Source organism: Peromyscus maniculatus, chromosome 17 (genome assembly GCF_049852395.1).
Source record: "Peromyscus maniculatus bairdii isolate BWxNUB_F1_BW_parent chromosome 17, HU_Pman_BW_mat_3.1, whole genome shotgun sequence".
NCBI lineage: Eukaryota > Metazoa > Chordata > Mammalia > Rodentia > Cricetidae > Peromyscus > Peromyscus maniculatus.
Window position 1 is genome coordinate 32427434 of NC_134868.1, and position 15185 is coordinate 32442618.

At 43.5% G+C, this 15185-nt stretch overlaps 1 protein-coding gene across 3 annotated transcripts in view; it reads right to left on the reverse strand.

Moving 5' to 3' along the window:
- The window catches only part of Slc7a2 (solute carrier family 7 member 2), a 58944-nt gene that overhangs the window by 17332 nt on the left and 26427 nt on the right, over nucleotides 1-15185 (reverse strand). For all 3 annotated transcript variants that reach the window (XM_006996679.3, XM_015989988.3, XM_042262854.2), the window contains exons 2-5: nucleotides 5854-6244; nucleotides 4908-5063; nucleotides 2649-2814; nucleotides 528-661 (exon numbers count right to left, since the gene is read on the reverse strand). In XM_006996679.3, the coding sequence (XP_006996741.2) occupies nucleotides 528-661; nucleotides 2649-2814; nucleotides 4908-5063; nucleotides 5854-6229 (832 nt within the window). In that variant the 5' untranslated portion in view covers nucleotides 6230-6244. The remainder of the gene's footprint in view (nucleotides 1-527; nucleotides 662-2648; nucleotides 2815-4907; nucleotides 5064-5853; nucleotides 6245-15185) is intronic.

Here is a 15185-nt window from a genome sequence, read left to right on the forward strand (position 1 = left end):
TATAAAAAAAAATCAGAATATCCTTCTTACAATATTAACATTTGAAGCTCCCCAGATACATGAGTGAATTACCAGGCTATGCACCTGGAAAGCTTGAAAGATGCCAGGGTGAGTATTTTGTCACTTGGGATAAAGAGAAAAGAAGTGGTATAGTATTTTGCCTGGTGAATGGAAGAGACAATTTAAGACAATGACCATTCTGGAAGACAAAGAACTTTTAGTTGAAAGGTTAAGGAATTGTGAGCATCATTTAAGATTCCTCATCCGATCAGCCAGATGTGTTGTCTTAGGTGGTCGTCATAATATCCTCAGGGTAGGTGCTGCTCTGGACAGGACAGACACCAGTGCTCTGAGAGTTTCACCCAGTGGCTTTTGTACCAGGTGCAGCATGGGCCGCGGGTGGATCTGGAGTTGGTACCCTTCCCACCCCACATCTCATCCTCTCTCCTTGACCCTCTGCTGTACCTGCAGCTCCCTACCCCTGTGGAACCCTGTGCTCCGAACTATCGAGGAGACACCGCCCTTACCGGTTGTGGCAATGCAGTCAAAGCCCACAAAGGCATAAAAGCAAGTTGCAGCGCCAGCCAAAGTTCCGGTGAAGCCATAGGGCATAAAGCCCCCAGCCCCATAGATGCTTGTTCCGTTCTCAGAAGGTGGTTCTCTGAAATAAATAAAAAAAACAGACACTATCAGTCACTTCACAGAAACTGTACTTTCTGGTGATTTCTCCCAAACCGCATCCTTGGAAGACTGTTGTTGCTCATTGGCTCTTTGGAGCTAATGTATATAAGACCAAAACTGTATTCTGTCATTTTGTTCTACAGAACATGGTAGACTCCCTCACAATAAAAAACGCTCTGTGTCACTGACATCCAACTACAGGCTATTCAACAGCAAATACAGAAGGCCAAGACAGACAGACAGACAGACAAGGTCTCACTATGAGCCCTCATTGGCCTGGAACCTGCAATATAGCTCAGGCTAGACTTAAACTTCTGTCAATCCTCTTCCCTCGGCCTTCTGTGAGCACCACTGTGCTGATCTACATAGACATGTGCTAGGTGGAGCACACAGGCAAGCAGGGTTTTGACATCAGAGATCTCGTATGTGAGCCACGCTCTACAATAAAGGTAAGGAACTTTCTCTCTCCCCTCCTCCCTGCAAAGAATCAATTTTTAACACATGAAACAAAAAGAAAGGCAGACTGTACATCTTTAAAATTCATCTAGGGGCTGGTGATGTAATGTAAATTGTGATGTAATTGCGATGTAAATTTACAGTGATGTAAATCGGTGACAATGCAGAAGCACAAGCCCGACAACCAGCGTTTGATTCCCAGAACCAGAACAGTTTTTTGGAAGAAGGTAATCGACTCTTGTAAACTGTCTTCTGACATCTACCGACTTATCTCAGTTACACAGACATACAGAGACACACACACAGTCTCACACACACACACACACACACACACACAGATATACAGAAACACACAAACACAAACACACAGATAAACACTGAATAAATAAAATTAAAAAATTGAAAAAAACCCCAAAATTTACTTAGAATATAGTTGAAAAAGTTAGAACAGAATCCCATAGGCTTGATTAATGATCCTGAAAGTTTAATGCATTACCATATATTAAAAACTATAAGACCAGTAGACACTATCTTTCCCCTATCAGGATGACTGGAAATGACATATATAAATAAAAAAACATGTATATACACCTTACACCATATAATAGATACTCCTGTAATCTTTTGTCTGCTTATGAAAGTAATACTACTAATAAAAATAAAATGGCCCCCAAGTGAGTGGCACTAACGGGAAGTGTGGCCTTGCTGGAGAGAGCCACGCACAGTGTCTCAGACCACTTCCTGCTGCCTGTGGGATCAAGATATAGCTCCTTCAAGATATAGCTCCTTCTCCAGCACCATGGCTGCCCGCATGCTGCCATGTCCAGCGATGATGATAGTGTACTAAACCTCTTAAACTGTAAGCCACTCTAATAAATGTTTTCCTTTATAAGAGTTGCTGTGTTCATGGTGTGTCCTCACAGCAATACAAACTTTAACTAAGACAGGCTCCCAAAAAGAATTTTTTTTTTCACGACAGGGTTTCTCTGTGTAGCTCCAGCTGTCCTGAGACTTACTCTATAGACCCGGCTGGTCTCAAACTCAGAGATCTGCCTGCCTCTGTCTCCCAAATGCTGGGATTAAAGGCATGCAACACCATGTGGCTTCCAAAATCCTTAAAAGCCTGAAAGCATGCAAACCATGAAACTGATGGTCCCAAAGGAGAAACCACAGAATGCAAGAATCAAAAATATTCCTAGTTATTTAGAGCTGGTGAACTGTTGGGGAGCAGAGGGGGAGCTCTTGCAGGATTAGACTCTGCCCTAGAGGCTGCCTTGGGGGCCAGCATCTGCAGAGCTTCACCCAGCGGCTCAGTTGGAAGCCCAGCCCTACCTTAGTGTGGGGAGCCTGGGAAGAGGAGCCGCATCCTAGAACCATCCTCCAGAAAGCACCAACAAGACTGAGAACAGCTGCTCTGAAGAGAACTTGCAAGTATGTTCTCTTAAAATGTAAGAGAAAGAGTGGAGGGGGGAGGGGAACCGGGGGGGAGTAGGAGGGGCTAAATATTTTACCTGGCACTCGCTGATATATTTTTGAGAAACTCTTCACTGATCTTCCAGTTGGCCAAATTTCCTTTCACAAACCCGGCCACCATTACAAAGAGAAGGACCAGGATATTAATAGCTGTGAAGAATTTATTCACCCAGGCGGACTCTTTTACGCCAAAAGATAACAGACCTACGGAAAAGGAGAAGGCATTAACGTGGGCTCTTTACCCGCAGAAAAGGCAATGGATTCTTGATGCCAATACATGCACCGGAGATTATGGCACCAGCATTCACATATTTACCTTCCGTTTCTTCCATTCTATGGCCAGTTCACGTCATCACTTTTCTGTGAAGTAATGCCTTTAGAGACACCACTGACTTTGATTTCTGGGAGCAGACTGTGCTCACACTCAAGAGTTCCACACTGTCTATGTCAGTTTAGTAGTCCTGGTTATTATTACAACACCTAACTAATTTGAAAGGCTGTCCTTAAAAGCTATTCCAGGGCTAATGTAAAAGTCTGCCATGCACCTTCTGATCATATCACCAGAAAATAGTTCTCCTAAGTGCCATGCCAAAAACATTCTCTGTTAAATTCATTCTCACCTGATAGATTTACTTTATATTAGGAATGTAAATATCCTATTCTAGTAGTTTGAAAAAACAGAACAGTGTAAAGAATGAAGATCAGCTATGATATCCCTGCAGAATTCTCCACATGCACACACATATATTCCTGCACCAACAAATTTATCATCAGTTTTAGCAGCTGCATAACATACTATGTGGAGACACTTTAATCCCTTATTTATAGATAATTAGGTCACTCTTGCTTTTACTTTATAAACAGCACTGACATCATTGCCATCTTATAAATACCCCCCTGCATTTTCTAACATTTTCCTTACAGTAGTCTTACAAATTAAGTGTATGGGAGGGCATGCAGTGTGTGTGTGTGTGTGTGTGTGTGTGTGTGTGTGTGTGTGTGTAGTATATAGCATGTCCATGTGGGGTGTGCATGTGTGCATGAGAATGCACATGGAGGCCAGAGGTTGACGTGGGTGTCTTCCTCGAATGCTCTGCACTTCATTTTGGAGACAGGCTCCCACTGTACCCAGAGCTCCTCAGTTTGACTAGGCTGGTTGTCCAATAGGCTCTAGGGATTAAGGAATCCACCTGCCTTAGTTCCTCACCCCCAGTGCTGGGGGTGCAGATGCACATGACCATTCCCAGCTTTTAGATGAGTCCTGGAGATCCAGACTCACGTTTGCATGGCAGCCTCTTCACCCACCAGTCATCTTCCCAGCCCCAGGACATGCATTTTCATACAAAACAATTTGGGCCCCACTTTCATTTTACAAGTTTTAAGCCAGAGTATTTTATTCATACTGATTTATAAGAGGTATTTATATACTAATGTTATTAGCTCTCTGCCAGTCATTCGTGGAATATATAGTTTCCATCTCCATCCTATTAAAAATGACTTCAATTGGTTTATTTCAGGGGTAAATCGAGAGCCCATGCCCTTGTGTGTGTTAGCCAAATGCTCGCAATGAACTTCACTTTCATCCCAGTAACTTGCTTTTAACCTTAACCCATTGCTTGTAAATGTAAAATTTTGTTAGAATAACCAACATGTACCTATTTTAGTATCTACTTCTAATAAGATTTTCCCCAGACTTTGACCTTCAAATATTCACATGTTTCCTTTTAGTTTTTAAATGCTTATCCTATCCGCATCTCCAACCCACCTGACATACTATATGAAGTAGGGATCTTAGTTCAGCATTTACTGCGGGGGCAATGGTTTCTATGAAAAGACAATGCCACAGATCTACTGGCCTTTGCCCTGTATCCACAGCACCCACTTCCACGGAAGCAGAACTGTGCAAGCATGGATGAGAGCAGATGAATCTCATTCTTCTGCATGTACAGTTCCCACTCTGACCTAACAACTGCATTAATGGCATAAAGGAACGTCTCTCATTAATATTAAAAAATGGATGCTCTCAATACAAAAACTGACATCTCCATCCTATGACTTACTGCATTCCAGGTGCCTGTTCCTCCAAAGCGAGGTTTCTCCCTTTCATGTACATTTAATCCTATTGTGAAACAGAGAGGAGACAAAGCCCACAGTGACCCGGCACTGACCTTAGCGGGCCTTGATACGATATGCTGACCTCATTCAGAGAACCCAGGCTGCAAATCTGTGTGACCTACTTTCCCGGGGCCCATTGATGTGGTTCATTACAGGAAACAGCATATGATTCGTTTTCTTACCTGCCAGAAGTAATATAAGGCACACAGCAAAAAAGTCTGGATATTCCGCCAGGCCGGTGTAATTCATTTTGAAGTACGTCTTGAAAAACTGACCAATCTGTTTGTTAAGAAGTTCATCGAAGGTGCCACTCCATGCTCTTGCAACACTGGATGTACCTTCCCAAAGCAGAATGTTCAGAGAATAAAAGGTTACTGGTAGAAAATTAATGTAACTCATCTGATTAGTTGATTCCTGGGTAAACCTGGCTGGCCTAGGTCACACCGACTGAAAAATTTAACCATATTAGAAAACCAAATTAATACACACACACACACACACACACACACACACACACACACACACACACACACACCTTATACAAACTCATGAAAAGAAAAAAAATGTATTGCAGAGGCAGGCGGATCTCTGTGAGTTCCAGGCCAGCCTCGGCTACAGAGTGAGATCCAGGACAGAGTGAGATCCAGGACAGGCTCCAAAGCTACACAGAGAAACCCTGTCTCGAAAAACAAAACAAACAAACAAAAAAAAGACAGAGTTGCCGGGCGCTGGTGACCCACGCCTTTAATCCCAGCACTCGGGAGGCAGAAGCAGGCGGATCTCTGTAAGTTCGAGGCCAGCCTGAGCTACAGAGTGAGTTCCAGGACAGGCTCCAAAGCTACACAGAGAAACTCTGTCTCGAAAAAAAAAAAAAAAAAAAAAAAAAGTATTTAAAAAACTCCAAACAACTTCCAAACTCATTAAGAATCACAAAATCAAAGGTGAAGCATAATCAGAGACTTCAGCAATGAGGACGTATTTTAGAGATGACAAAAAACAAGAGGCTGGAAGAAGTGATCTCTCAGGAGCATCCCACCGCTGAGAAGAGGAGGTTTACCCCTAGCTCCGGGGCTCTCTGGAGAGCCATTCACACCCTGTCCACAACTGATATTTGTTTTTGAAATATACCTATGACATATGACAGGATGAGATTCCAGCCAGTGATGAAGGCCCACAGTTCTCCAACCGTGACGTATGTGTACAGATACGCAGACCCCGTCTTGGGAACCCGGGCCCCGAATTCAGCATAGCAAAGGCCTGCCATCACTGAAGCCAGGGCGGCGATGAGGAAGGACACCACGATGCTGGGGCCAGAATCTGCTTTGGCGACTTCCCCAGCCAAGACATAAACTCCAGCTCCGAGAGTGCTTCCAACCCCCAGGGCGATGAGGTCCATGGTGGTCAAGCAGCGGCAGAGTTTGGAATCTTCTAGACTGTCCAGCGTGACGATTTTTCTCCGGATCAGACATCGCGCGAAAGTCAGCACCGCTCTGCAGGGAATCATGGTGAAGAGAGCACCCTGGGGGAGGGAAGAGGGGAGGGAGGTTACAAGGAGGGTTCTGCGGCCATCTCCTCTCCCACTGGACAAAGACAGACAGCGGGCTCCCCCCTCCTTTACCTAGTAGGTACTTGGGTCAGAGCAACCAATCAGGAGGGTTAAAGATGAGAAAACCACACATTTCTGGGGTTCACTCACACATGCCAAGATAAAGGGACTCCAACAGGGGGCTTTTGGGGGAGAGAAAAAAAGTGACTTAAAAGATTCACTATTTGGTCCAATTACTGTAGTTTCTGTAGACACGTTGAAAGGATGCCTTTCCTCTTCAATGGCTAATTTACCCCTCACTAGAAGGCAAGCTTTAGGGCCTGCCTTTAAATCATTCATTCAGTTCAAGGTTTCTGAGCCTTCTCAAATGCCAAGGTTGCACTAGGAATAGATGTAGAATGGTTCACACCTGTGTGGCCTCTCATTTAAGGGACTTACAGTCTAGCTATGGCCTAAATGTAGGTAAAGGATGGTGGTTATACACTCAAAAGCTTTATTGAATGTGTCAGAACCACTCCATTTTCCTCTTAAGCTGGGAACAAAAGAGCAGATGTAAATTCACTAGAAGAAAAATCTGCTTCCCAAAGCAGGCTTAGATTTCTCTTATGAAAACTGCCGTCCATCCATGCTTTAAGTATGGGTTGGTCTGAAACTACATGTGCCTATTATGCTTGAGGTTTTAAAACAAACAAGTTCAAAGCCTGTGGTATTATCTCACATTCTTTTCAAATGGAACAAATAATGAAGAGAAAGAGCTCCATTCTCCAGTTGGCCCAAAGTGTGGATTTCAGTAATGTGTACACACACACACACACACACACACACACACACACACACACACACACACACACACACACATTGTATTGCAGCAAAAAAAAAAAAAAGGTCTGAACCAAAATATTAACCTAACCATATTTTGTACTTCATCTAATACATATTGTTATTATCTATCTCTGGGTTAATTCCAAGAAATATGTATAACTTATGTGCAAAAGAAATATTGCAATTTTAAAAGTCTGTTTGACTTTGTCTACAGAGACATGTAATTCAGCAGACTGAAGACAACTGATGCTGTGTATCCATCAATGTAACCGTAGACATTAAGTCACGTCCGCTTGTACTTCAGGGGCTGCACACCGGCACAATGATTTGCTGGTGTAGGGTGCTGGTTCCTTTAACTTCATCATATTCATCATCAATAACAGAAACTTATGAACCTGCTGCATGTGACACCCGCCTTATGTCCTTAGCCTTAGGACATTTGGGCTCTAACATCCCTGTAGAATCAGGGATTCTGATGAGAGCAGAAACAAGTACATATCCTTTTTGAACAAATGATTATTTTGTTAACTGCTAAAACAGTAGCTTCATTTGAGGAAGAAAAATGCATGTGAGCTGAGACTGAAGATAATTAGACAAAGGGGGTATAAATACTATGTGCATGTCTCTGTATGATTTTATTGAGGCTAAGGATACATGTGAATCTTCCCTGACCCACTCCCAACCTGAAGAATGACAGCTTCTAAGTATCAATACTTCTTAAGCAAGCTGGAGATGTAACTTCTAAACTTTCTTCAATCCAGGTCATCAATTTGACAGCAGAGAATTCTGGGTCTAGTAAACCCTCATACCAGATGATTCAACACCAGGGGGCAGATATCCAACCTCCCAACCCCCTTATGTATCATTTGAAATCTGCTAGTTACGGAAAAATGTCCATCCTGGACTGTGGCTTTATTTCCATATTTGATGCAAAAAGTCACAGAAACAAACTCTTCCACTCCTGCCCTATGACAAGGCTGATATGTCAAACTTAGTCCCTGTGCCATGATCACATGCCCTCATAAAAATGCTACAGGACGAAAAAAGGAGGCAAGCCATGAGGCAGTGGTCCCAAGAGCCTGCGACCAATTAGCTCGTCCCAGTTAGAAGCCAGGCTTTTCCTCCTCATTCCCCTGACGGTTTCGAGGTGGGGAATGTGCCCTGTGCATTTCGGGACTGGCGGAGAGAAATGCAGTTACGATGTATAGTGCAGGGATCCTTACCTACCCCTCCCCTGCTCCCATTTTTTTCTTCTTCAGATTAGACACTTCAATTTTGTAATCTCCATAGTCAACATCAACTATGTTCCTACAATTTTAAAATTCCAACACAAAGTTTTAAATTATATTATAGGTTAAATAAGTCACCAAAAGGGGGAAAGGATATGGCATGGACGGTGGTGATTCTTTTTACTTATCTTTGAGAGGAAAAAATTTCCAAAGCAAAGTATTATTTAATTAGAAATGGTGACTGCTGCACCTGGACTGGCCAACAACAACAAAAACAAGCTTTAGCGCTGAACCTAACAGTACTGCTTTTCTGAACAGCACTTTTCTGTATTTATTTTGCCTAACGCTTAGCCTCTCTTTTCTCCATATCGAACTTTCTGAACAATTTCTTCCTCTAAGGTATTCCCCAGACAGGTGAATGGCAAGTAGAGAAAAGTCAAAAGTGAAGACACAACTGAGTTCACCACAAACGTACCAGTACAGCAGTAATGGCGTATGCTCTTCCTTTTTAAAGTACTGGATCAGTACGGCCAGAAAGTCAAGGCAAAAATGTACTATTTCAAAATTTCCCCTGGACAAGCATTTCTCCTAAGGTTATACAACAAATGAACAGCTGATGCAGGATCTTGGAAAGTTCCTGAAGACAGCGGGTGGCGTGTAACATGTGGGTACACTTACCTCAGGAGCAGTGAAAACACAGCCATGCTCCAGATCGAGCGCTTTCACTGAAATAGATGGAACGTGACTTTTTTTTTTTAAGCGTGTAACTCTGTTCCCAGGGGAAGGGAAGAGAGAATGAAGCAAAAAGTGAAATAATGAAAGCAAAGCCTTGGGCTCTGTGGTAACCAGAGTACTGCCCAGTCAGCACTCTGCCCTGGCTTGGTCTCAGCATGAGCACTCTCCGGCAATGGCTGGCCAATAAATCACCCTGAATGCCACAGGGCACCACCTGTTGCCATTTCCCAAGCTACTAGTGCCAGTCACCCCAGAGGCACCACGGCAAACATCAGGAGATGCCCTTCCCAAAATTATTTTATAGCCGCCACTAATTCACAAGTGCTGCTGTTAAAATACCGAAGGTCTCTGCTGCTTTTAATGTGCCCGGTACTCCCTGATACCTTTTTTTTTTTTTAATTGTCCCATCCTGTAACTTTTTCAATGTTCCTGTAAGATCAGGTCTATCATTAATTTCATTGTAGAGATGAACAAACTGAGGCATTGTATAGTTATAGCCAACATCACAGTCCACCTATGATGGAAATGAGATGAAACCCATTCCCAATGGCTCTGGAGCAATGGTTCTCAACCTATGGGTCTCAACTGCTTGGGGCGTCGAATGACCCTTTTGCAGGGGTTGCATATCAGATATCCTGCATATAAGATATTTACATTAGGATTCATAGCAGTAGCAAAAGTTACGGGGCTGGTAGCGCGGCCTTGGCAGCACCATCAGGCCTTCATTGGTAGCTTCTGGTTTGAATGACCAGACACAGCTCAGCACAGCTTACAGGTGCAGGGCGTTAGCTGAAACCAAGCAGAGGAACACACAGTCTACCAGTGCAAGTTCAGCAGGGTTGGAGGGAAGAGAGAAAGGTGACCGGTCCCTCTCTGGCCATGTCTCCCTGTTGGGGGGGAGCACATTCAGTCACCTCTACTCTGAGGGAATTGCACCCTAAACACTATTGGTTTGAGTATTCCAGTCACTGTGTTCTTTAGAGTTTGGGGGACATCCGAGTATGCCCCGCCTGCCTGTCTGTCTCTGGTCCAGCTACCTGTGGCTTCGAGGTGGGAGACGATGCTGTCGTGACGAAGGAGCAAGTGGCCATCGGTAGGGACTTCAGCAGAGTGGCCATGCTGCACAAATAAACAGAATCAATGCAAATCAAAGCAGCAAAATGAAGCAAATCAAGGGGGTGCATTTAATATTGCTTCTTAAAGAAACTTTAAAAAATGAACGTGACTGTTTTAAAAACAGTTCCTATTACCTTCATTCTACCTTTAATGCCCTGTCAGTTCCAGGATGCCAAGAAAATCCAGATGATCCGAAAGAACCTATGTACTTAGCACCTTTTGAAAGCAGCCAGTTCACAGGAAACAAATTGGGTTAGTCACCACATTTCAGATTCCAGATGCTGGAAGTGTGAGCCTGGACCAGGATGGGGGTTGGAAAATGGCAGAGGTCTTTTGTCTGAAGGCAAAGAACTGATAAACGCTTTAGGACACTCTGATTTTCTTCTCTTCACTCTCTTTCCAGAGGCAAAACACACCCTCTCAACCCACCCCCATGAACTGCCCCCAAAGTTACTTAACTCAGCCGGCTGTTAGAATCCTACCACATTTGTTTCAGTTCTAGTCAAAAATTCCTTCCATCAAACTGTGGTGGGAAAGGAATTTTACAAGAATTCACACCCATTTTTTAGCTCAAAAAATGTAGCTGGATACCTAGTTTTGTGGTTTTGCTATGATGTTATTTCTTGGGGGGTGGGGGTGGAGAAGTCACTTTTGACACTACATTTTCAATTTTGAAAAGAATGCCCCAATTGGGCAATTCTTAAATTCCGGGCACAATGTGTGAGCAGAGCCTGTTATCACTGGCATCTTGGGAAGATCCTTGAAACACTGCTGTTGATTAAGGGAACTTTTGTTAAATTCACTTGGCTTCAGCTAATTCAGAATAAAACACTCCTATTGTGTGCTCAGAGGAAGAAGGAAACCCACGCCAGCTCATCCCCATGGTGCAGAACCACAAGTTATATTTGGAATATGCAAACGAAGGATAATGTGAAAATCGAGCCCAACTTGAAACAAGGAAGTTCTTAAAATGCAAGCCTGGCTGTCTTGACACGTTATTAATATGCCATAACTGTCAAGAACTGCTCATACAAGTTTTCAGAAAAATCTGTCTTTATTTTCCTATTTCTGTAAAGACTGAATTCAGCCAACCAACTGCTTGACAAAACGTTAAGTTATCTAAAAGGTCGAGTCTTAGAAATTTCAAAAATTGAAACTTTTTTTTTTTTTTTTTTTTTAGCCTAAGTGGAATTCCTTTAAAACCGTTCTAGGGAGCACAGAGACAGAGGAGAGAGCCAGGCAGACTGGGCATCACTACAGAGGCATGTGTGAAAGGAAGTCCTGCACTGCCAGAACGCACAGCAGGGGGCGCACTGTTCGGATTCAGCTGGAGCTGGAAGCAGTGAAGTCTTCAAGAGGGGGATTGGGAAACAGCGGCGGCGAGGCATGGCAATGCATTCCTCCCGTCCCAGCATTGGGGCAGCTGACATAAGAAGATCAAGAGTTCGAGGCCAGCCCTAGATCATATAGGCAGACTCTGGCTCAAAAACTGAAGTAGTAAATAAAGCTGGCTGCCTACAGCGTAGCTGGTCCCCAAAGCAAAAAATATAAGTGAGAAAACCTCTTTAGCATTCTTCTAACAATGAAGCAAAATCTACATCTTCATAACTCATTTTGAAATTTTGATGAGGTCATAACCTCTGCTACTTCTGAAAGATAACTGAAAGTTCAAATACTCTCTCTCTCTCTCTCTCTCTCTCTCTCTCTCTCTCTTCTGTTGTTGTTTTTTCGTGACAGGATTTCTCTGTGTAGCTTTGCGCCTTTCCTGGATCTCGCTCTGTAGATCAGGCCGGCCTCGAACTCACAAAGATCCACCTGGCTCTACCTCCCGAGTGCTGGGATTAAAGGCGTGCGCCACCACCGCCCGGCTCAAATAGTCTCTTACTTATTTGCAACAATTCCTTTCTTGGAAAAAGAACCTAAATTTTTGCAAAAATAATAACAGTCATTTCTATGATAAATAATAAAAGAAAATTTCTTAAAATAATTATTAATATATAAAATCCTTACCAAGAGTTCCTCCAATCATCTATTTTAATTTTAAACAGCAGCAATTTACATTACTAGGTGATTTAAAATTTAAATTATCTCATAACAAAAACTGATAGTCATTCATCAGTGAAAGTTTTAAGGTATTTAAATAATGTGGGAAGAGTAGGTTTTATAAAAAATGACTCACAAAATCAAAACAAGGACTAGTGAGATGGCTTAACGGTAAGCACACTCATTCTGCAGATTTGGGAACCTGAGTTTGAATCCCCGGCAACCACATAAAAAGCTGAGTATGCTGTGTTGGCCTCCAACCAGCACTGGGGGGGGAGGGGAGACTGCTGGACCCCAGAGCTTGCTGGCTTGCGAGCACAGCCCAAACAGAGGGTTTCCACTTCACTGAGAAAGCCACTCTGTGGCCCTAAGACAGACTGAAAGAGGTGGACACTTGCTATGCAGACATGGTCTCCACCCAAGTGCCAACACCCATGTGCAACACACGTGTGCACACACACACAAAACACGATCCCATACACTCATAACCACACAAATGTACAAAAAAGTATTCAACACCCAACATAAAGTATTTTAAAGCCAGCAATTTACATTATAAATACATATTGACGGTGTTGTTAAGAGGAACGTAAGAAGAAAGATAGACACTCTCTTCTACTCTGAATTCCCACTGCTGCTTTATGAAACACTAAGTGATTTGACTTGCATGGTCTTTAGCACTACCATGCTCTGAGAGCGAGCATCACCGTAGGCTCTGAGCCCTGGCTTTGTCCAGGAAACCAACACTGCTGTCTCCCAGCTCTCACTTTAAATGATGCTTGGGAGAAGCAGCAAATACTTGAAACTATGCTGTACAAGGGTTTGTAAATAAATTACTTTATGAAAGCAAAATTTAGCTTCTATAATTTTAAGTACACTTGGAAATATGTCATATGTATTTCCATACATATAGTACAACAGAACACAGATACAGGAATTATGACATACAGTTAGTTAGTAAGATTTCAATTTGACTGCTTTGGCTCTTATCCAGTGGAATCTCATCTCTTTCAGCCTGGGTTTCCCTCTGTGCTCCATCTCCAGCTTACCCTTCCAGCCTCGAACTTTGTAGCTCTCCACGTGAATGCTGTGTTCTGATCTGCTCGCCAACTATCCTTGGAACATTTGCTTTCTCGCCCACATACGTGAAAAGGGATATTGACCTGTGTGTTCCTGGCTGCTCCCAGCTTGTCCCCTGGCCCTTGGCTTCTGTCCTCACCCCAGGGTGTCTGGAGTCAGCAAGACATTTCTCTGCCTTCTCTACCAGCACCTGGCTACTCCTCTTCACTCGAAAGAAAAGCCAATAGTCAAAAGAACGAGTGTCTTTAGATTATCCATCTACCTGTTCTAAGAGAAGTGGGAGGAAGGGAGATTTTGGGGGCTTGGAGTCTGATTCAGATCTCCTCCCAGAGATAGGGGTGAGGTCTGAAATCCCTCTCAAATGTACATTGGTAAATGTACTGTTGTATTACTATTTGTCCTCTGGTTCCCCTGTCTCCAAAGAAGGTAACATTGCTTATTCCCTGTGAAACAGAATGCATACATTCACATGCCATCATTTCTAAATAAGACATATTTGGCTTAGCAAATTTATTGCAATAATCTTTATGAAACCACGCTTGATAGAATGAGTGGACAGCTGAAGAGAAAGGCAAGGAAGAGCAGAGAGCTTGTACCAAAGACATGGGCTTAAAGACTCTCATGGAGACTACTCTAATGTGCCAGCAAAGACAAATGGAATTAAACACAGCACAGCACAGTAAAATTATCTAACTAATGCTGCCAAGATTTTTAAATTAATTCAGGTATTTGATCATTCTCCAGTAACAGTAAGATTTTTTATTTCCTTTTATTTTAAAGGACTTGTAATATAGTTGAGAAATCTCAATGCCACCTTTCAAATCTCATGGATACTTCAGGTAGAGGGCCTTTAAGGAAAGGGCTGCCTCCTCACCTCAACTCACTACACATTCATTCACCACCACCACCACCACCACCACCCCACATCACCACCCCCACCCCTATCACCACCACCACCTCCACCACCACCACCACCACCACCACCACCACCACCACCACCACCACCACTACCCCACATCACCACCCCCACCCCCATCACCACCACCACCACCTCTACCACCACCACCACCACCACCACCACCACCACCACCACCACCACCACCCCACCTCCACCACCACCACCACCCCACATCACCCCCCCACCACCACCACCCCACATCACCACCCCCACCCGCCCCCACCACCACCACCCCACATCAACTTCATCTTTGCCCTCAGGCAGAGGCTGGGTACGAAGGCATCCTGTTCTCCCCATCTGCAGCATGCATTGCTAGAAAGCCCTTCATTCCTGAATGTGTTTCCTCATTCAAAGAAATCCAAATGGCTACTGCCCAAAGACACCCTTCTATATACACACATCCATTCAAGTCCAACAAACACACCGAGAACCCGTGGGGTAAGGAAATGACACACCCCACAAGGTAGAGTGTCCCAGATGTGGCCGAGCACATATGGAGTCTCATTTGCTTACAGTCAACTTCCACCCGACAGACATTTATCAATTGACTGTTTTAATACACACATAACCCCCACACTGACCCAAAAAACATGGCATGTAGGCCTTGGATCTGCTCCCCCTATCTCTTTAGCTCATCTTCTGCTCCCTCCTCTCTGCCTTGAGAAACAATGGGTTTCCTTTGAACTTCCTCAGAACACAGAGTCTCGGGCTTTCTAGTTGGTCATTCTTCTTGGAAAACAGCTTTTCCCTTTACATTAAATTAGATCACTCTTATTTTCCCAGCACTGGATTTTTCTTTTTCTTTCTTGGTACTGGGGATCCCACCTACAACCTCACACATTGTAAAAAAAAAAAAAAAAAAAAAAAAAAAGCATACACGCTGCACCCCTAGCCTCCTCTGGGTTTTTATATCACTTCTGACTTTATAATA